The sequence below is a fragment of the Xenopus laevis genome, chromosome 1S (assembly GCF_017654675.1).
Source record: "Xenopus laevis strain J_2021 chromosome 1S, Xenopus_laevis_v10.1, whole genome shotgun sequence".
Classification (NCBI taxonomy): domain Eukaryota; kingdom Metazoa; phylum Chordata; class Amphibia; order Anura; family Pipidae; genus Xenopus; species Xenopus laevis.
This window is the reverse complement of record NC_054372.1, coordinates 92,905,708-92,929,804: the sequence shown is the minus strand read 5'-3', so window position 1 is coordinate 92,929,804 and position 24,097 is coordinate 92,905,708. Positions and strand designations below refer to the sequence as shown.

Genomic DNA, 24,097 nt, shown 5'->3' with positions numbered 1-24,097 from the left:
TATATTTAAGCTGGCCAACTACGTCAAAGTCATCCCATATCTGGCCAGTCCTACGCTTAATTTTCATCTGATTCATTAAGAATTCTATTGCTTCATTATACATTTAACAAAGGGACTAGGTTTTACCTGCAACTTAACTTGCTGCTTTCAAAGTAAACCTCCATACTTGGCTGCCCTTTTATTAGACACCAGTGGGATCACCTGACTATAGCTGGGAAGGGTGGGAGCTACAACATAGAGCTGGTCACTGCTCTTGTATAACTATAACAAAACAATCCCTGTTTTGTTTAAAGGGTAAGGCATTTTTTAGTAGCAGTATGCACAAAATGTCGCTGTCTTAAATATATTGATAATGGGTTGAGTGCAGAGGACTCTTGTATGTGTCTATATGTATTTTGTGGTCACAGCCTCATTGCACCCCCGCCTAATGTTTTTAAAAAATAGTGGTGAGCACAACTTTCCCTTGTTTGTTATAGTTATACAAGAGCAGTGACCAGCTCTATGTTGTAGCTCCCACCCTTCCCAGCTATAGTCAGGTGATCCCACTGGTGTCTAATAAAAGGGCAGCCAAGTATGGAGGTTTACTTTGAAAGCAGCAAGTTAAGTTGCAGGTAAAACCTAGTCCCTTTGTTAAATGTATAATGAAGCAATAGAATTCTTAATGAATCAGATGAAAATTAAGCGTAGGACTGGCCAGATATGGGATGACTTTGACGTAGTTGGCCAGCTTAAATATATTGCAATATATGGACAAACAATCCCTGTTTTGTTTAAAGGGTAAGGCATTTTTTAGTAGCAGTATGCACAAAATGTCGCTGTCTTAAATATATTGATAATGGGTTGAGTGCAGAGGACTCTTGTATGTGTCTATATGTATTTTGTGGTCACAGCCTCATTGCACCCCCGCCTAATGTTTTTAAAAAATAGTGGTGAGCACAACTTTCCCTTGTTTGTTATAGTTATACAAGAGCAGTGACCAGCTCTATGTTGTAGCTCCCACCCTTCCCAGCTATAGTCAGGTGATCCCACTGGTGTCTAATAAAAGGGCAGCCAAGTATGGAGGTTTACTTTGAAAGCAGCAAGTTAAGTTGCAGGTAAAACCTAGTCCCTTTGTTAAATGTATAATGAAGCAATAGAATTCTTAATGAATCAGATGAAAATTAAGCGTAGGACTGGCCAGATATGGGATGACTTTGACGTAGTTGGCCAGCTTAAATATATTGCAATATATGGACAAACAATCCCTGTTTTGTTTAAAGGGTAAGGCATTTTTTAGTAGCAGTATGCACAAAATGTCGCTGTCTTAAATATATTGATAATGGGTTGAGTGCAGAGGACTCTTGTATGTGTCTATATATATATATATATATATATATATATTGAATAAAGTACCCCCTCTTGTAAAATATAAGGATATTATAAGTTATACTGTAAGTTACCGCGGAGTTTCATGACTCACCGTTTATAACTGATAACATCAGAACTCACCGTTTATAAGGATATAATTAACAAGATATTCATGACTTTTGTGTATTATATATATTATGTATATATATATATATAGAATATATTTTAATATATGTAATATTATGCTTTATTACTAGTGATGGGCGAATTTGCGCCGTTTCGCTTCGCCGAAAAATGCGCAAAATTCGCGAAACGGCGAAAAATTTGCAAAATCGCGCCGGCGTCTCGTTTTTGAAGCCGGCGCCCGTTTTTGACGCCGGCATCCGTTTTTTCGGAAAAAATTTTTTTGACGCCAGCAAATTTTTGACGCGCTTTCGCGAATTTATTCGCTGGCGGCAAATCGCGCAAATTCGCCGCGAATTCGCGCCTGGCGAATAAATTCGCCCATCACTATTTATTACATTATGTGGTGATAGTATGTGTCAACAACATATAAATTGAGATAAGTTGCAAGCACGAGATGGGCCCTATATGGTATGGGATAGTTTATTTTGCCTTTATCCTTTGTTTTCTTTTCTTATTAACCATTTGATAATGACCATTTGATAACATCGTGGGAAGTTCTGACCGTATAAAAAAATGGGGGTTACTGAGTATAAAGAAATAGCTAAGTATTTACATATATATGGGTAATTGTAATATTTAACCGGATTATACAGATTAGAGTTCCCACATACGAGAATGCAGGGATACACCATGAGCGCATGACTACCTAATTTGGGGGAAGTCCTAGTGTAGTGGGTAGAGTTGGAAAGACTGTAATTGATAGTAGCGAGGATAATGGAAGGGAGGCTTACATCTCTATACTCAAAGAACGATACATTAGTAACACTTGAAACAGAAAGTCTCTGTGAGTGATTAGATAAGAAGAAAACACAGGATGTTAAGTGACAACCTTGTGTTACATAATACTTTGTTTTTAACTTTTTGGTCGATAGTATGTGTAGAATTATGATGTATTGTTTAATGTGATATTTGTGTATACTAACTGAAGTTCACATTTTAATGACATAGAGGATATGATCTAAGTACTTAATGTGATTTATGTAAATGGTAGTCACTTAGTTTTGATGATGGATCTACGTTATTGTCACTGCTGCTGTTTTTTCCCGCCAGTTCATAGATTTAAGGCACATTTACAGCTATGTTGGTACTTTGAGAAAGGCCTTGGGGTGGGCCGAAACGTTAGTCTTTTAACCTTCATTAAACAATTTCTTATTCTAAGCCCCGTGAGTGCGGCTCGTTTTTGGATGATATGGATGAATTGTGGAATCTGCACCCAGGCAGATTAACTTTATTTTTCTAGAGTGCCGGTATCCTGCTAAACAATAATATTATATTATGATATAATATATTATATCATAAGATCTAAAGTACAGCAATGCCATTTCCTATTGGGTTCAATTTGAACAAGTACAACATGTTGTGTTGTGTTTTTCAGGGGGCCAGAAAAAAATGGTGTAAAATCTGGGAAATGCATTATATATTGGTGGGACCTTAAACGTGTAAAATGAGGGATTACTTACAATTAGGGTAAGTAAAACGGAGTTTTTACTGTAGTTATTTTTGACTGATGTGCTTTGCATGTAAGGAGGCAAAATATATTTTAATAGGCAACTTTGGGCGACTATTGAAAACGCATCACAGCGTGTGCATTAGCGCAGAAGATTTTGCGCTGTAGCCTATGGGGAAAAGACATTGAGGCAGTTCGGGAGATAGTCACACAAAAGACGTGGTGTTAAGTCACCAGGCGACAAAATCTCCCCGAATCTCCTCGTCTGGCCTTACCCTAAATAGATGGGTTCTCCAGAGTGAAATTTGTTATTGGCTCCAATGCAGTAGGGACCCTATGGCAATTCTGCACCAGTCAGGGATATCAGTAACTAGGGGTAGGTTAGTGGAAACCTAGAGGCCTGCCAGTGAGTATGGGTATTAATATACTGCATTGTACTGTACTAAAGGAGTAAGAAAAGGAATGATACTTATCATGTGGCCTTCTCAATAGCCCAGGCAACTGTGCCATATAGTATTCAGACCACAGCAGGGTACTGGGTGTATGATCTAAGTTTATGTGTGGATGTGTGCATCAAATAAGTAAAAGAGAGAGAGTTAATGGGATTGTTCATCTTTTAGGTAACTTTTAGTATGTTATAGACTGCCTTATTCCTAGCAACTTTGCAACTGATCTTCTCTATTTCTATATTTTAGTTATTTACCATGCTCTTTTGCCTCTTTGCAGCTTTCAAATGGGGGTCACTGTCCCCATCTAAAAAAACAAATGCTCTGTAAGGCTACAAATTTATTGTTATGGCTACTCTTATTTACTCACCTTTCTATTCATGATATCTTCTATTCATATTCCAGTCTTTCATTCAAACCAATGATCTAGCTCCCAGATTAATGAAACCACAAATAATAAAAAATAAAAAGCAACTGCATATTGTCTTCGAAATTACTTTTGACATTGTAGTAAAAGTTTATTTCAATGTGAACAATTCCTTTAAGGATTTTCACTAGCAAGGGTCATCTAATTATTTACACCTGTAAAGGACTTTGTCAATAAAGCTTCCATATTGGCAAATACCAGTGCTGTGTGTCATTTCCACAGTAACAACCTGTTGCAGCATCTTTCCTGTGAGCAAAGTTCACCAGCAACCTACTTACAAGTTAACATTAAGGCAGATGCCAAACGGGGGTGATTCTTAGTGTGCATTTATCCACATCAGTCCCTACAGTGACATCTGCCTTTCCCACGCCTACAGCTGAAGCCATTGCTTCGGCCTGGGTCCAGGCACACAGTACAGATTTCAGCTCTGAAATGATAGCTAACCATGGCCCCCAAGTATGTGAACCTCTTTGCTAAAAAATGCATCAGTCTGGGGTATAGACCTGCCAGACCCACACTGCTATCTTCTGTAGCTTACCAGTTCTTTTCTGATAGGCAGCAAAGGGGGATGTCCATAATGTCAGAAGGACTAGATGATGTGGAAAGTAGATGGGGTCATGACATTACAACCCCCTCCAGGAAGATCGGAGCAGAGCAATATGAAGAAAAATGGTAAGTTTAGAGAAGATCCTGGGCAGACTGAGGGTGGGCCAGGGGCTGAACTTATGTGTATTACACGTTTATCTGCTACTACATTGGCAGTAAATGTTTAATACCGGCTCCATTCCAGTTGCGAAGTCCTCCACACTTCAATTCTGCCAACCCCCCCCCCTCCCCCAACCATACCTTGTACTTTTCCCTTACAGGGGAAGGCGAGGATGGGGCACCTATAATGGCAGGTGGGGAGCAGATCTCGTTAGGTGGGGCCCACAGGGTATTTTCCCTGTAACTTGTCGGTCCAGTCCAACTCGGGTGATTTTAAAGTTGTGTACACACACACTTGGTTCTGACAGCCTCACGGGACCATCGTGAAGTGGGCAGCTGGCAATGTGATGCTAGTCAGTCTAAACCTAGGTTCAGTATATTTTTTAGTAAAGAGGAGCACCAGTCTGGGGTCCAAGATTAGCAATAATAATCATTGGGGGTGCCAAACAGAAAATAATAATGCTGCAATGATTTCGACCGGTTTTGGAGCTCAGCATCACTTCTTCGACCCCAGCTGCTTTGAACAGCTGCTTTAAAACACATTCTGAGAATTCACTTGTCAGCTTTGATAAATGGGTCGATTAATTAACAGAGCTGTCAACTTTTTGAAGGCTCGCCATTGGGAAGTGTAAAAGCACTAAAAATTTATAAATGTATATGGGAAAGTTGCTTAGAATTATGTTTTCTTTTATTAGACAAATTTTTATTTTGAGGTTGACTTGCCCTTTAATGTACTTTACAAATATGGCTGTATCCTTTGCTCAATAGTACAGCGCTGCGTTTGCTTGCAACAAATTGTAAATAAAGTTACACAAACAGTACATACTGGTTGGAATCTTAAAGTGAGATTAAAATTAGAATGTGGTTATTCACAGTTTCCACCACTTGAGGACAGTGGAGCTCTTACAAATGCACAAGTGTGCAACGTCACCTGGTAACCATATTGCAGCTTTAAAGCAAAAAGCAAAGTCAGCCATTAGAAAAGCCTTAGTGCTGGAGCACACGCGTTTGTCAGTGAAACTGTCACATGCATAATTTGGTGCTAAAAAAATGAGCCTAGGCAGTGACAGCACCTGCCTTTTTCACACGCAGTGCCTAAATTAAAAATGCACTCACTTTTTATCAAAAGAAATAGCATATGTATAAACCTGTGGCAAGTTCAGCAACAAAATGAATACTTTTACTGGCCTCATGTTAACCAAGTGTGCTTTGTCACTGTTTTTAAACATGCTTTTTCCACAACTCAGTAACGAGTTTTTAAATGTTGGCACAAATACAGTATGATTTCCAAATATTTGGCTCTTCCCGCTTAACTCTTTAATGGTAATGTTATATATTGCATTGCTCTATAGAAATGGTTAAACTGCATGCCAGGACAGCTGCTGCTTTAACAGAGGTACCACTGGGGGTGTAGCCACCTTAAACCACACCTACCTTGTTCGCATCAGGCATGCCCACTGCCCCTGTGGCAACTTAACCCCATTGCTGCCAGAAGCAAGATGTATGCAATGTAAAGCAATTTGTTGCAGGCCCATCTGGAAACATATAGGTTACTATCTCCCTCCTCCTCAGTTTCATTTTTTTAATGACACTAGTAGAAAAATAAATAAAACAAGAGCATACAGGCTACTGTAGGGGAGTGCCCCTTTACAAACAGCCCCCTTTAATTATGTGAAGTCAACGGGAGGTTTTTTTTTCTTTTACCAAGAAGCAGCCAAAAAAAGAATATGAACCAATACAGATTCCTTTTTCTAAATAATCCTTCCAGGGAACAGATCCTCTAAAACTTCAGAATCAGCAGGCTACCAACGGAAAGACATATTTTTAATTCATCCACAAAAACAACCTTCCCAGGTATCAGGTGCACTGACATGCCAGAGAACTAGCAAATCAGAAGGTACGTCGGCAGCCACATATTCACTATTTATTTTAAAGATGACTTACGAACATGTGAGAATTGTGCCCAGTTTTAAATGCTTTATATATAAAATGAATTCTGCTTTCTTGTTGCTCAGGAGTTCATCTTCCTTTGAACTCATACTAAATGTTCTTTTCCTATTTATTTATTTATTTATTTATTTATTTATGAGCAGCCTATATATGTTCTATATTTCCTTTTGCTATTCCTCACTCCCAGTCATTCCAAGTACTTTCTCTTTTTACACTTTATAATAATAATAATAATACATTCACATCAGTCCCTGTCCCTGTCCCAGTAAAGTTTATAATCACTTTTTTACATTATATTTACTTCATTAATGTATCATTCTCTAGTAATACCTATAATTATATAACATGCTATTAGAACATCTTTTGGCTCTTTTAATCTATGCATTTGGCTCAATGAACATAATCACAAAGATATCTGCTAACACTACATACTGTAGCTGTACCTCTTGCTGCAGAACATTTGTTAAATATAACACCTCCCATCCCCCAGCTTCCATCTCTTACTTCTCTAGTCTAATTTTACAGATCCTGCTCTTTCTTTGAAGCTTGACCTCTGTTCTTAATTAGATCTGAAAAAACCTTGCCGGATATAGACAAGGCGGTGGTAATTGAAGGGATGTGTGGCTCTGTGGGATAATAATTAGGCAGTGTAGCAGCAGACTATACAGTTCTATCTACTCCATGCAGAAGAGAGACCCAGCCAGGGTCCCACTAGGACTGATCAGCATGGACTAGGGATCTCAAGTTTTCAAGCATTTGCCAAGCATGTAATTAAGTATGAAGCCCCACATATAAGGTTATGCATTAGGTACAATTATAATACAGTAATGAGAAGAAATATATAGTTAAATGAGCTTTTACTGACACAGCTACAAATTTGTGCAGACTGATCTAGTACAAGTCAATAATAATATTTAGGACAATGGAGTCCAAAATAGAAGAGGAGAATGGCACTTGATAAAGGGTAATGAACCCGAAACATGTTGTGTTTACCACTGCCTGGAATAAAAAGTTGTTTGCAGTAATACTGCTGGAGTTCCTCTTCCTTCTCCTATACTTGGATATTTAGGACAATGGCACATGTTAAAAAAATGCTATTCCACTGCCAATAATGTAAAGCTACAGTGGCAAAACATACACCATGTTTTATTTTCTGTAGTCCCAAAACCCAAAGTTTCCTCAAAATGCAGCTTCGGTCGAATGTTTTTCCCGTGACGATTTACATCATTTCTGGTGGGAAAGCATTTTCTGGAGATTTGTCACTCGTGGTAGTATAGATTTAGCCTCAGGGACAAATATCCCTGCATTCCATTGCCCTAAATTTACTTTTGCCCCAATGATTTGCTATTGTTATAGCATCCTGTTAGTGATGTGTGCCACTGTAGAACCCACAGCAGACCCATATGACTCGCTTTGTACACTACTTCTGTGTACGCCTCTGTTTCTAAGACAAGGAATCTTCTGGAGCAGTGGAGGAGAGTATTTCTCCAGTCTGACCCACCCCCAACCTTAAACTACAATTAGTTGGCCAAATTCCAACCCAGACCTGCCCAACTGGTGCTCAACCTGGGGTCTTGGGTCAGCCTGCACATCACTAATAGGTAAAGGAAAATCATTAGTATGTATCCTAGGAAATATATGATATGTTATAATTCACTGTGAGACTGGTTACCCTAGGGCCTAGAATGTTGAATGGGGAGCCCAGCCTAAGGCTTCAGGACAAGATTTGGGGAAAGGCCACAACGGCCCGGGCCTAGGGCAGCAGTATTTTAGGGGGCAGCATGCCATCCAGCCATATTTGCATTGGTTTGAATTGGTATTTTACATTTCCAGTGCGTCAATACCCAGTGCTCTGATGATGAAAATCTGCACATGTGCAATAATAAGGTGAGGGGATGGGGGCGTTGAATGGCAGCGGGCCTGGGAGCATTCACTATAAATACAGCCCTGGCAGGCTCTGCTTTTCACTGCCTCCGTTTTTCCCTGGAGGATGAGAAAAGTTGCATTTCCATCCACTCAGCAGTTCCTCTGCACTGATAGCATCAGCCTGGTGCAAAAATGCATAGTTTCACATTTGCATGCCCATATCCACACAGCGTGTATGCACACAGGCTGATGCTGTGCCTGTCAGTGCAGAGAACCCCAAAATAGCATCTGATATATTATTACATTAAGCATAAAGTTCTAATTTTTTTACACAAATACAATGTATACCCCAATACACTGTTCCAATGCATAATCACTGCTTATATAACAGACATAATGCAGCTCCACAAATTAGGAGGAACGGGGTTACTGCAGAGTTTTACATAGTGTTGAACATCAGAAGGAAAACAGGAATTAGTTCTGCATGCCAACAGTTATACAACTCTCTAACTGAACTCCTCCTTTCATTACAAAACAAAATGCACTTGCACATTATAAAAGCAAAGGTTCCAAATCTGCGAGGGGTACCACAAGTGGGGGGGGGGCACAAATAAGTGGACTGGGGTCTCCTGAATTAGTGGATTGGGATCTAGGTCACATTTGGGATTAATGCTTTATTTTTGCCCCAGACAGAGCTTGGATTTTCTATGAATTTATAGGAAACTAAAGAAAGAGATGGCTATGACAATTATTAAGAGCGTGTCTCCCGGCTGTGTAAATGTACACAACCCTTCTGCTTCTGAAACTGAGTGAATCCTTGGAACACGTGTTATGGCAGCAGTACGTAGAGGGTACATGTTGGCTAAATATATTATCCCCAACCAAAGGTGCAGGCTAATAGAGCTATTAACTTAACAAGCCAAGTTATTCTGCGTAGGTCTGGATATATATATTATACTAGTTTGCCATTTTATTAACCATTAATAGATTTCTGCTTAACATATTGGGTAGTAGAAATGAGGATGTTTATGGTGTTACAAATTTAATTATCAAAACTTGTTGGGGTTAGTTCAATAGCAGTGAGAGTAAGTGACTGGGTGGAAATGCTAGGAGAAGGAGCAAGGGTGCAATAAGTTTCCTATTTATGCTTGAGCTAAAGGGATATTTTACCAGCAACTATTTTAGTAAATGCTGAGATGTACATTTCTCTCTGTCTCTATAGCTCAAGATTTATCACTTTGACTATATTAGAGGTGGACGTCTAGCCACACACATGTATTATTAGCAACATACTAATGCCAGTTTTATGACTTCTATCTTACTGAGCCTTCTGTTTGCCCTCTGAAGAGGAATGTTACTCTTTATTCAATTCTTAAGTTGAATAACTTGCAAGTGTGTACTGCTACATACTTATCAATACAATATGTGGAGTGAAGAAGGCACTTGAGTAAAGGTTTGTATAAAGGAGTATAAGCATTTGTTCTTTGAGTCAACAATTTACACCTTTAATCTTGATGGTTTTCGCTTCATTTGTGATACTGGCTTCATGTTTTATTGCATGTCATCAGGGTTGCCATTGCATGCGTTCATGGTGTTAGTTAATGTGAAATGGGAAATCTGGGATGTAACAATGTATTTGACATTACAATAACACTATCCCCCATATGTCATAAAAGGACAGATCATTCATCCTTGAAGTGGTACGAAGTTGAATTAAAGTGATATACTTTATTGGATAACTCAAATGTATTTTTCAGCAGTTATGATTTTCCATCTTTAGGCTGTAGAAATAAAAACAGATGGACAAAATACAGGTGATCACAAGAGGGTTAGATAGGGTGAGATTGTAGGGGGGGAAAGAAGGAAAGCAGGATATAGAGGGAAAATAAGAAGAATTCTGGTTTCTCAAGTTCTGAATTCTCATACTGGAAGAAAAGAAATGTAAGAGAAGAATAGGAAGGCAAGTACAAGAGAGAGACAGAGGCAAAGAAGGAGAGCAGGAAGATATAAGAGTATGGGGGACAGATAGTTTCTCGGGCAAGTTTTATTTATAAAGTCCAAACTACATAAACTGATCTAAGGTTTATTAAGGTATTTTTTTTTAAAGAATAGTGGTTATCAACAGTGATGAGCAAAACTGGTGCGTTTACCTTCACCAAAAAATTGGGAAACCATAAAAAAGTTCACAAAACGTTACCAGAATACAACGGTGTTAAAGGAGGCGTTGCTGTTATGTTTTGGGTAGCTTCATGTGTATATGGTCCTCGCTGGCGTCTCACTTCAAGTGGTGTAGTAAATTGTCCTTGTTTCAGTATTCCTGGTTTCTTAATTCTGACTAAAGATCCAGGCTGAAAGTGCACTTCTCTGGCACCACGTTTTCTGTCAGTATAAGCCTTGAATTTGGCTTGTTGACATTTCACAATGTCAGCGGTAGATGATTTTGTAGGCACAGTATTTTGTGGAAGTTTGATGTCTGCAACATGTAACTTAATTCGCATCTGTCTGCCATGTAATAATTCAGCAGGAGATGATTGGGTTGTTGCATGGCGCGTTGCTCTGTAGTTATGTAGGAACTCTGTTGTAAATACTTTCCAAGATTTCCCAGTTAGATTTGCTGTCCGTAGTGCTTCTTTCATACTTCTGTTGAATCGCTCGATTTCTCCATTTGCTTGTGGGTAATACACTGAAGATTTACTATGCACAATATTCCTCTCTCTCAGAAAGGATTCAAACTTATATGAGACAAACTGTGATCCGTAAACTGTGATAGTAACTGCTTTGGATTACCTTCTCTGCTGAAGACTATAGACAGGAATGTTATTACTGTAGCTGATGTTATATGAGAAACAAATGCAATTTCAGGCCATTTACTGTAATAGTCTACTAAGTTTATAGCAAATGTACAGTCTATAGGAGCATCTGTAAAAGGACAGACAAAACCAAGCTTTTCCCATGCCGAATCAGGAAATGGCACTGGTTTTACATCTGGTCTCAACTTAACTTCTTACCCTTGTTGTGAGGTGGCCGATTCCTCTATCACTGGGCACCAGGATAAGAACCTTTGGGATTTGGCTTCTCCAAAGTTTACTTGGACTCAACTTAACTTTGTATACAAAGTTCGTTGCACAACCCAGTGAAGTGTTGCTTTGTGGTGAAATTTTAGACACTGGCTGTGTGGGAGGCACTGGTGCTGTAGTAATGAGACCATCAACTAATTGTAGGTTTAATGCAGCAAAGAGATCCCTTCCAAGTATAGCAGTACCCTTATTCACAATGTAAAAGTCACAATTTGCAGTATTTGATGCAAATTGTACAGTCACTGGCAAGCAACCAAGCACAGGGATTGGATCCTTTAAGTAACTGACCAGTTTCAGGGCAGGTGCAACAAGTGGATCTTTTGCAAAGTATTTCAAGAAAATATCCTTTGGTAGTATAGAAACAGCTGAACCTGTATCAAGCATCAGGTTAATGGAGAGTCCCTTGTCAGCAGAAGCAGTATTGACATTGACAGTGCATATAAACTTGTCTGGAATAAATGTACCAGCTTTATCCACACTTAATACAGTGACATTTGTAGTAGTGACTTCATGAACATCTTTAGCAGAACTACAGCAGATCTTAGCAAAATGTCCTACTTTTGTGCATTTGCGGCACCGTTTAGCTTTTGCAGGACATGTAACATGCTTTGCAGTGTGTAGTGTTGAACCACAGCGAAAGCAGTATTTTCTATTTGTATTTGCTGCACATTTTTGTAGTGTAGGTGAATCCCTTTCCTTAGCACTGTATTTTGTCTGTGACTGTGCGTTGTTAGGCCACAGTGTTGAATTCACAATCTGTACATTCCCAGCAGTTCCCTGACTGAGAGTTTTAGCCTCTGCCACAGCTTTTTCAATTTGGCTAGAAACTGTAATATCCTTTGCAAGGGTTAAATCCTGCTCTAGGAGCAGTCTCTCTCTAATGCTAGGTGAGTTTGTTTTTTCCGCTATTTGGTCTCTTAGCATTTCATCTGTTAGAGTCCCAAACTCACAGGTAACAACCAGCTCTCTCAAAGCTGCTACAAATTATTCTGTGTATTCGCTATTACGTTGTCCACGTTGGCGGAATTTATTTCTTTCAGCAACCACATTAACTCTTGGCACAAAAAAAGTTCTTTATAGCAGTAAGAGCAGTTTCATAAGTATCATCAGGTAATGGTAATGTATAGAATATACGCTATCCCTCTGCTCTGTAGAAATCTCCCCGTGGTCAGCAGCAGTAATGTCATTTTCAAACATACTGATCCAAGCAGTAAATGGTATGGTAGGCTCACCAGGGTTTGGAAGAAAAGGTGCAGGCTGCTGCAGAGGTAGAAGAGCCATCCTGTAGTCAATCTGTTATGTTTTGGGTAGCCGAGGATGAGTAGAGTATAACAGTAACTTCCACTTTCACTTTTAAGCTGTCAGGAAGTATGCACAGTATAAGTCTGGGCACAGTGACATCACAGTTGCTCAGGCAGTTTTTAGATAGGCTTGTTGAGGGCTGGGGAGTGCTTCAATCCCACTAGATTGTTGAAGGCAAGGGACTGTTAATAATAATATCTGCATTTTTTTGGTGCAACAGACAATGTTTTCCTTCTAGTAAAACAGAAAGCATTACGAAATCCTAGACAGTATTTGCTGCTAGCAAAACCACAAAACGGTACCGGCTGCTTCTAACAGCTTCTGCAATATTTATGCAATATGCAATAGCAAAAAACACTGCCCTGCATTGTTGGAGAAGCTCCTTTTCCACTATTTTCTACAACTGTACATCATAGGAAAAAATTATTCTAAACACAGTGCTCAGGCAACTTCTTAGATAGACATGATTAGTACTGGGGATAGCTACAATCCCATTGGTTCTGAAAGGTAAGGGGCTGGTTATAATGATTTTTGGTGTAATTGGCCATGTTTTTCTTCTGTATTTTTTCTGCTAGTCAAACCACAACTTTTGCCACATAACGGTACTGGCCAAAAAATGTGCTTTTCATCCATCTCTTTATTGCTTCTGTCAATGTTTAACACAGTGTATACATTTTTTAACAGGATCCCTGACAAAAACCAACACTTTACAATCAGAGGTACAATACAGGGATACATTTTTTAATTGATATGCATATTAATGACTCATTCTAATATACACTGATAAACATAATGTACATTATTAAACTCAACGTTTCATATAGATACACAGGGAAACTTAAATATTTATATAGAGATTACAGCAACACAGTCATACTAATAACTGCAAAATAACCCCCAGGCATAGGCAATCATAAACACACTGATAGACAAACATACACACAGTGTCCAGCCAGGAACCCCTAATAAGACGATTTGGTGCCGTTTTCAGGAAGTCACTGCCCAATCAGTCAGAGCCTTTCAGAGGGAAATGTGGTAAGAGAACAGCAAGAGTTTTGTATTAAATTAACAGAACCTTCTATGTGCAGTCCCAAAAGAAATAACAGAGACACACCTTGTAACACAATGGCACATTCAGTGCTTATATACACACAACCACAGTCACTGTAGTAACTCTGTAAGGTCAGTGACAGTAATGAGACAAGACAGAACCATGAATTAGCAAAAAATAAAGTCTTAGTAAGTCATCTCATTTCCCGAGGTTAAAAATGTAGTAGCAGTAGCAGAAGGGAACAGTCCTCCAGGAAATGGACCATAGAGGAAATCACATACACAAACACATGAAAATCATTATTTTTGCAATATTCTGCTATTTTCCAAAGGCAGCATAGCTTTTGCTGTTATAATAAATGATTACTTTAGTTTCACTGCTTTCCTTAAAGGAACAGTAACATCAAAAAATTAAAGTGTTTTAAAGTAATACAAATATAATGCAGTATTGCGCTGCACTGGTTAAACTGCTGTGCTTGCTTTAGAAACACTAGTATAGTTTATATGAATACACTGCTGTATAGCAATGGGGGCAGCTATTCAAAGGAGAAAAGGCTCAAGTTATACAGCAAATAGCAGATAAGCTCTGCAGAACATAATGTTATCTGTTATCCACTATTTAACCTGTACCATATATCCCTTTTTCAATTTCCACCATTGCTACACAGTAGCTTGTTTATATGAACTATCGTAGTGTTTCTGAAGCAAACAGATCAGTTTTACCAGTGCAGGGCAACTGTACACGATGTTTTCATTACTTTAAAACACTTTCACTTTTTGGTGTTACTGTTCCTTTAATGTAAAAACTTTTATATACATTGTTAACTAGCCTATTAATAAAAAACAAACTGTCAGGATAAAATAATATATACAAAAAATAAAAACACTTGGTCAAAGCTCATATAATATATTTATTTAAAGTACTTTTTGCAGCTGAGATAGGCAACAGGTGTGTCCTTTCTGGGAGATGTTTCATTCTACTGAAATTCTGTTTTATCTGTATCACAAACGAGAACTGGTAGCATTCTTTTACCAAATAGGAAAATGTGACCAACCCAAATCAGGTGAGAAGTGGTGCTTGAAGGTGCCACTGCATGTCTCCTAGATATTTTAGAAGTCAGCCTCGGCTGTTAAAATAAGATGATCAGATAATGTATCTCTTAAGAGAAGAAAAAGTATATGTCTTCATAATGAGACCCCTTTAAATGTATGTAGGAAACAGAATTACAGCTTGTTGGCTTGGCTTATTGCACATTCAAGAATGTGGATTAAAGCTACTGTTACCTTTTAGTTGTCTTTTCAGTCAGGTAAGGTGCCTATTCAAAGGCAGCCACCATAGTCTTCCATGGGTCAAACATACAGATACTGTTTAAATGGCCCATTAAATGGATGACCACATTCTATTGTTCCATTTATTCAGTCCCTCATGGCTAATAATTGGAACTTCCAGAAAGGAAGAGGAGTAGCGCCCATGCCAAAATGGTGTATGAGAAGACACTATTTTTTTAGTGTGGACAGAGCTGTGATCCATCAGGATTGCAGGATAACTTTTCAAAAAAGAAAATTAGACATCCTTTATTAAAAGCTATGTTTAGGCACTGCGAACTACACCCCCATAAAAAAAAATTGAGTGCGTTGATAATTTTGTTCACATGCTTGGAAAGGTGGTAACTACAGTGTTCCAAGAGTTTCCTGTGGCAGATCCAAGTTGGCCATGTATACAAGGCATAAGGCCAGTAGATATGTTGTTCCTCCCATAAAAGGCCTGTGCTACACTGCCATTGCTTCCTTATACCTACAGCCCCATACACAGCAAAAACATGGGATAAATGTGGCACTGCAAGCTGAAACTGTCTCCACCTACATTAGAGCAAAGTGGTGACAGCAGTGTAATTTGTGGTCCTTCATCTGTGAATCTCCAAGCACCTAACAATGGTAAACGGTTATCAAGGGGTGTTGAAAGATATAGTTTAGCAACAGTGTAGCCATACTTTAGACAGTCCTACTTATATAATATAGAAATAATACAGCCTCAAAAAGTCTCTTTTACTCTGCCCCAAGGCAGCTTAGCAGTAGGGAGCAGAATTTAAACACAGGTAATTAAGACTAGAGAAAGACAGAAGAGCGGGTAGTCAGGGTGTTAGTAGAAGGGAGGAACCATGTAAGACTGAATCAAAAAACAAGAAAATATCTGGTGCTGGTGCCAACAAGAACTTCTTAAGGCCTGGCTGTACTGATGCCATTCCATTCCAATGGGATGTAGTTGCACAACTGCCCACTGCTAGATGTGGTGAGACGTATGCAGAGAAACTCTGCCCTGTGTTAAAATGTTTTTAAAAATGTTTTTAAACTCAGCACTTCGCTTTTGTTTGGAAATGTCTGTTCTGCTCCGGCTAACATGCAATTTGTATGTACAAATTGAATGATTGGGTTTGTAAATTGACATTAGGGAAGTGATTAAGAAAACTGCCAAACGTTTCTATGTGGGTTGCATTTGCAAACGTGTGATGTCCCCCAGACAGCTGCTATCTTTGCTGTTGTGGCAGCATGATTAAGCCACCTTTTTTCTGTCATCGGTCAGTTAAAGACCTTGTTTCTCCAACTGTTAATATATTCACTGTGGTCCTATGTGTTCCACAGTGCAGCAAAACATGTATTCATTTCACAGGTTTTAAGCAAAAACATGCAATGGCAGAGACCATTGCTAAACCAAAAAATAATTGTATCCCTTTTGTGCTACTGCAGGAAATTTAGAACAGATTTTCTTTTTTGGGGTGCCACAGGAGACCTGTGTCTCTGGTACAGGTTCGATATGACCTGACGTGCCTCCACCCAGGGTCAGGGCCAATTGGGCTGGGATACCTGTCCCTGAAACTTCTCTGACCCTCAATCACACACACAGAGAAACGTTTGATGGGTTTATTTTCAGTACCTTTAAATAACAGTGATACATACAGCCTGCCAGCCAGGAGCAACTTGACATAATATTTCAGATGGTTTTATCTCTGAGCTCATGGGAAGGGGGATATCCACTTTGGTTTTCCATGCAGTAAGAAGAATGTGATTTGCTCTTTATAGCCCTGACAAGGGCCCCGTTTCCTTCCGTACCCTAAATAGGGCGCACTTTTCTGTTCATGGGGTTCCCTACCATTTACATACCCAGTTCTTTCTGAGCTCTTCCTGTGCAGGCCTTCCTTCCTGTCAGCTCACAGGTGTGGGGACTCCTTTGCCTCCTTTCACAGAACAACACGAGTATAAGCTTCCCTGTGTAAAAAAAAAAAAAAAAAGATTTAGATCTATTTTCTCCGGCATACATTCTCCATACATACATGCAATAGTTGCACAGTTGACTGACACAGCTGCATGGGGCTGCACTGCTAAGAAATATCAAACGGCCCATTTGGGTCAGTGCATTTTTGGCCACAAAGAAGTGTTTCTGACGAAAAATACCATGCTGTAAGAGCAAGAGAAAGTAAGTTTTAGGGCAGAACAACACGGTTTTAAGTGCGATAGCTTCCGTTCCGACACGCTGAGATGAATCGTAGGCGTCATGTTAGATGCACAGAATCTAATGTAAGTAAGAGGAACGTCGGACGTTGTCGCTGACTGAATCATTCACAACTATCGGATGCAAACGCTGCATTTTACGTCTTCATTTGACAGTAGTGTCGGATACAAGCAGCAACAACGTCCGACATTCCTATTACCTTATTACTTAACTTAGATTTGGCGCATCCAATGTGACACCTGCGATTCATCTCAGCATTTTGGAACAGAAGCTATCACACTTAAAATCGCTTGTGGATTTCTACCCTAGGGTAACTTTAGCTCAACACACAGGGACTGACAGGTAACCAATATAAAGGTTTAACATGTGAAAAGTCATTTATTATGCTGTGTAAAAAGTGTAGTGAAACATTACCAGTGATGTTGCTCATAGCAACCAATCAGATTTTTGATTTTGTTTTCTAATCTAATTGCCTCTTTATAGTCTCTCATTCTCTGTTGTTTTTCTCTTTATCTCCAACTATTAGTTTGCCAAAATATGCAAATTTATCTTTAGTGCTTTCACAAGAAAATCAGACAGTTTGTCTCAACTTGGAAAACCAATCTTGTTTATTTAATGGAAGGCTCTCTCTGGACCTAATAAAAGCCCAAAACTCTGTGACATATGTCTGACCTCAACAACATTTAAAAGCAGTATCATCAAAAACATTCATATTTGTCATTGCAAAGAACATTTGATAATATTTAACCCTAAAAAAAACCTACCTCCCTACCCTATGTAGACCCCCCTCAATCCCTCCTCCTCCCCAGCCTAGCTGCCCTCCCGGGGAAATGCCCCTAACTTTTTACCCCTCGGTGCAGATTCGGGGATCACAGTTCACTGCAGCCATCTTCCAGGTCTTTGGTAATCTGAAACTGAGACCGGCGAAACGGCACATGCGCAGTTGGAGCAGTTTCCCGGTCTGCGACAACTGCGCATGTGCCTAAATGGAATCGCTGGAAGAAGACACGAACACCAGGAAGATAGCTGCCATGAACTGTGATCCCTGAATCTGCACCGAGGGGTACGTTAAAAGTTAGGGGCATTTCCCTCGGGATTGGCGCATAGGAAATTTAAAAAATGATTGTATCTCCAGCGCATTCCCGGTGTTTTTGAACCAATGTGGGTGTGGTTGGGCAGCATGCCGCCCCCTAAAATCCTGCCGCCCTAGGCCCGGGCCTAGATGGCATTTCCACAAATCCGGGCCTGATCTGTATAACTAGATGTCACTGGGCCTCACAGCAATTTAAATTGTGGGGCACAAAAACATTGGTAAGTTTACCTATTCTACCAATATATGTTACATAGTTACTTAGTTAAGTTGGGTTGAAACATTAAACCCCCGCAAGTGAAACCCATCCCACATACATATACACACTGACCCGTCCATACACTCACATAAACTATATATACCAATATCTATACTAACTGTATACTGTATTTTAGTGTATTTGATATATATTTATATAGTTTTATAATTGCTCATTAAGTAGGACCTTACTGGGCCCCTTTGAACTCACAGGGTCTGCTTCCTCTATATTTATGGACCTAATAATGGATAATTCAGAACATAATGGAGAGCTTATTGGCAACCCACTGTGTAAGTGACTGTACAATTGCTGACGGGATGGCAGTCAGAGCTCTTTGTTTTCCAAAGTTACCCTAGGTTGCCTCATGAGGAAACTTCAGGCGACTTCAGAAAACAAAGCGATCCGAGTGCCATCGCGCTGGCGATTTACATTCTAGTCGGCGGGAAAGCAGGGGAAGGCAATTTGGGGAGATTAGTCGACCTGAAGAAGAGATTTGTGGCCGGGCGACTAATCTCCCCGAATCTGATCGTGTGCCCCACTAAGGAGTGAGATATGAACACTTAGCAAGGCAAAGGAGACAACTCCATGATGTAACTCATGTGCACTGAAATGCACACAAAATAAAATAGAATTGTTTAAAAATGAAATTTGGAAATGCTAGTATCACTTTAACATGGTTTTGCTTTATTGTTTGTATACATATTCAGCCATGTCTGGCAAGGAAAGGATTAAAAGCAGAGCATTGGCAGGCTGGGCTGAGCTACCTCCGGCCAGATATAATGATCATTTAGACATCTGGAGAACAGACCTGCCAATTTTCTGAGAAGAGAGATAAGACTGTAACTGAGAAACATTCCTAGGGTGCACTGGAATATTGAATATAACAGGGAGCAATGTTTAGGAGGTAAAAGTAAATGGTGAAAATAGCACAGTGAACCATTTTATGGAAGATCAAGATGAATTTCTTGATCTAAGAGTCATTTTTGGAGAATAATACCTGTTTATTTTTTTGCAGGTATTTGATTTCTGTCCTGTTTATGACTATACAGATAATGGGTCATAAAGATTTCACTCATCATTGACTCCTACAATAGGAACTGAGCTGCTGAAAAAAAATTAAGGAATCAAAGAGAAGCTCACAAGAGTCAAGGACATGCCTTTAGAGGCTTTGGGTTAGGAATCCCACAAGAAAGGCAGCTGGGACAGCGACATGGTGACACCAGGAGCTGAGACTCAGAGGATGTGAAAACCATGGCAATAATATGGGGCCTTCTAGCTTGGGCCTTTATCCTTACTGCAGCCAGGACTGTGAAAGCCAGGGTTCCCAAGCACCCTTCCAAAGGTGAGTGCAATATTTTATGCTCTTAATTTACCGGGGCTTCAAGATCTTCAAGTGTTTCAAGTGGAAATACAATATATCCCTTCACTGACAATTTTACTAGGGTAAGGAAGAGAAAATATCAAAGTGTTATGAAACACACAAAGAACAGATTTTATTTTTTGGAGATATTTTCATTATCTACAATAGGGATGTTTAACCCATAGAGCTCCAAATCTTTCCAGGAAATCTGGGCAATGCACTTGGAAGGTATGGTTATTAAGCCTCCTGTTTCCTCGTGCAGAATGCTGTGTTTTTTGTGACTGAAATGCTAAACCAATGAGCTCTAAAAAGACAAACCTGGAAGCAGAAACATATTATCCAAAGGGAGTAATAGAACATCTAATGCTGTCCTTTACTTCACTGCTGGTGGAATATACAGGGACCTCCGCAGCACTACAAAGCCAAATTTGCCCTCAAACAAACCAAGAAACACATGCATGCAATGAGTTCTCACACTTCTGTCCCTCTCCCAGCCTCTCCTATCAACACACTACAACCAACTTTATCTTTCTCATTTAATGGTATGTGCGTATGTATATCTTTATTTATAAACAGACACTTGTATGGATTTTAACAATACATTAATAATACAGACAGGGTAGCAAACATTTTGATAAGTAAACATAAATGCACACAGTTACAAAAATTGGAAACCACTGGTTAAAAGCCACAGGAGGAAGGAGACCTCTTCACCTGTGGAGCAGAATAGTGTAAATTGAAATACCGCTCTATTAGCAAAGCAGTATTAACATTGGTCCCTTGTAAAACCGAAGAATGAAGTTGCTTTGCATGTGAACAAGTCTTTAGCATGACTAGGACATTATGTCTATTATGGCTATTAGCATATTCTACACTGGGCAATTACATTCTTTGTGCTGTGTTCTTTTGTGTCCATTCCCCTACCTTGCACAATTCTCACAACAGCCTTCACAACAGTTTACAATACCTTATTGGTGTTGCGTGGCAACTGTACAGACCAAAGTAGTGGTAAAATGAGGTAAAATAAAATACAAGGGGACCAAAGGTGAGATTTTATACAATGGAAAAGGTATCCAGTCATGAGTGTAATGGAGTCTGAGTCAGGATTCCAAAATGGCGTCCAAGATGGTGGCTCCCTGGTTCCTCATGGACGCAGCCGGATGACATCCACCTCTTCCCGCACTCAGACGGAATGGGCGTCGGCGTCAATAATCGGCGCCGGCGCCGGTCGCATACGTCAGCGCGTCGGTCGCTGACGTCAGCGCGTCCGCGCACAAGTTATGACGCCGATGCGTCCAAAATTGGCGCCAAACCTGGGCCTATAAGAAGGAACTCTGGGAAGTCATCAGTGCCCAATTATAGGTTTAGTTTACTACTCCTGGGTGTGATTCATTGCGAACTTCTTGATATTTGTGTACCGACCTTTGCCTGAAAACTTCGACCTTGAACCTCTTCTGCCTGGACTGATCTTGTTGCCTGTTTGACCATTCTTCTGTCTCATCCTCTTCTGTACTGCGAACTTGGACATTGTTATTTCCTCCCTTGGTCCTCACTACTCCTGAGGCCTTAGGCCTTACATTATAATTGGGCCATGGACCCTTCGGAGGAGAATCCAGCGCCGCCTGATGTCGGTGGAGCGCTTCGTGGTCTGGCTTCCCGGATGCAGTCCTATGAGGTACAGCAGTCTCACTTTGGTCAGGCCCTGGAAACCATTCTTGCAAAGCTGTCGGCTCTAACACCCGCTGATCCTATTCCTGCACCTGTACCTGTGGCTCCGCTTCACGTCTCCGAGCCTCGCATTCCGGCTCCCCCACTCTACAGTGGTGATCCTGCAGCCTGCCGTGGGTTTATCAACCAGTGCGAGGTCCACTTTGCACTCGCACCCAGCCAATTCATTTCTGAACGTGCCAAGGTGGGCTTCATATTCTCCCGTCTGCAAGGGAAGGCATTGGAGTGGGCTTCACCTCTATGGGAGAAGGAGGATCCCATTATCGATAATGCCAGAGCCTTCGTTCGTGAACTTCGAGTGGTCTTTGATGCTCCGGGTCGTGCCACTGCTTCCTCCGCACGCCTGTTCCATCTTCAACAGGGAACTCGCTCAGTCTCGGAGTACGCCATTGAATTCCGCACCCTGGTTGCAGAGACTTCGTGGAATAATGACGGGTATCACGCTGCCTTTTACAACGGCCTGGCGATACGTATAAAGACTGATCTGGTGTCCAGGGAAATTCCATCCCGTTGGGAAGATCTAGTCGCCCTGGCCATAAAGGTAGATACTCGGCAGAGGGAGTTTCAAGCTGAACTCGACAGAGAGCGCTCCCCAACCAAAAGATTCCACAGGTTCCAACCTACTCTGGCTCCTCGTTTTCAAAGACCCTTTCTTCCCAACCCGGCTTCCACCTTGTCTTCTCCAAATCCTGCGACTCCTGCCTCTTCTTCCCTGCCTTCGGAAGAACCAATGCAGATCGGACGGGCTTGTCTGACCGAACAGGAAAAGCTTCGGAGAAGGGCTGCTGGACTTTGCCTCTATTGTGGTGGAAAATCCCACTTCGCCTATGAGTGCCCAGTGAAGCCGGGAAACGCCAACACCTAGGTAAGACTGGGGAGACTTACCTGGGTGGAATTGGTCCCTCTCCCCATTCTTCTGCTCAACGCTTCCTCCTTCCTGTGCAGATTAGTTTTGGAACCCAGACGATTTCTTCTAAAGCTTTCCTTGACTCCGGCGCAGCTGGGAATTTCATGGACAAAATCTTTGCTGAAAGCTACTCCATTCCCCTGCGATCTCTGGCTGTTCCTCTTCGTGCATTGGCGATTGACGATCGTCCACTATCCTCTGCTACAATTTCCCACTCCACCGATGAACTTTCCGTTATTGTGGGATCCATGCACCTTGAAAGATTGTCCTTCCTTCTAATCGATTGTCCTTCTACCCCCATTGTACTTGGTTTGCCCTGGTTGAATATTCATAACCCAGTAATCGATTGGGCTTCGTCTCAGATCTCCCGATGGAGTTCCTTCTGCCAACAAAATTGTTTACCCACCAAATCCATCATTAAAGTTTCATCTGTGTCTTCCAATTCTTCTTTGCCCTTTGTTTTTCAAGCCTTCTCTGATGTCTTCAATAAAAAGTCTGCCGAAGTCCTGCCTCCCCATCGTCCCTATGACTGCCCCATCGAACTTCTTCCTGGAACCATGCCTCCCAGGGGTCGCACCTATCAGCTTTCTCCTTCTGAAACCTGTGCCATGAAGGAGTACATTCAAGAGAATCTGCAAAGAGGCTTTATTCGTCCTTCCTCTTCCCCGGCTGGAGCCGGCTTCTTCTTTGTAGAGAAAAAAGATGGAGGTTTGCGGCCCTGCATTGATTATAGAGGTTTGAATAAAATCACAATTAAAAACCGTTATCCCCTTCCTCTCATCTCCGAACTGTTCGACCAACTCAAAGGGGCTTGTCTTTTCACCAAGTTGGATCTTCGTGGGGCTTATAATTTAATCCGGGTCAGAGAGGGAGATGAATGGAAGACCGCATTCAACACCCGGGACGGGCATTATGAATATCTAGTAATGCCATTCGGTCTCTGTAACGCTCCCGCGGTCTTCCAAGAATTTGTAAATGACATTTTCAGGGATTTGCTGGGCCAGTATGTGGTGGTGTACTTGGACGATATCCTTATTTTTTCCAAGAACCTTGCTGAGCACCGTCTTCAAGTCCAAGAAGTCCTTTCCCGTCTGCGGAGAAATAACTTATTTGCCAAATTGGAGAAGTGTTCCTTTGAAGTATCGTCCATCTCTTTCCTTGGGTACATCATTTCTCAACAGGGTTTCAGAATGAATCCTGCCAAGGTCTCCGCTATCCAGGACTGGCCTCTCCCCACCAGTGTTAAAGCCATCCAAAGATTTATTGGCTTTGCTAACTATTATAGACAATTTATCAAGGGGTTTTCTTCCAAAATTGCCCCCATTCTTTCACTTATCAGAAAAGGGGGTAAGCCTCAGCATTGGCCACCTTCAGCTTTGGAAGCATTCAAGGATCTTAAAACTTCTTTTTCTTCTGCCCCCATTCTCAGACACCCTGAACCA

General features: G+C 40.7%; 1 protein-coding gene across 1 annotated transcript in view; it reads left to right on the top strand.

Annotated features, from left to right (window-relative positions):
- The first annotated feature begins 6,043 nt into the window (after window positions 1–6,043).
- Window positions 6,044–24,097, top strand: part of LOC108706867 (A disintegrin and metalloproteinase with thrombospondin motifs 10-like) — a 58,627-nt gene continuing 40,573 nt past the window's right edge. The window contains exons 1-2 of the mRNA XM_041579920.1: window positions 6,044–6,455; window positions 19,676–20,002. Of these exons, the coding sequence (XP_041435854.1) occupies window positions 19,912–20,002 (91 nt within the window). The 5' untranslated portion in view covers window positions 6,044–6,455; window positions 19,676–19,911. The remainder of the gene's footprint in view (window positions 6,456–19,675; window positions 20,003–24,097) is intronic.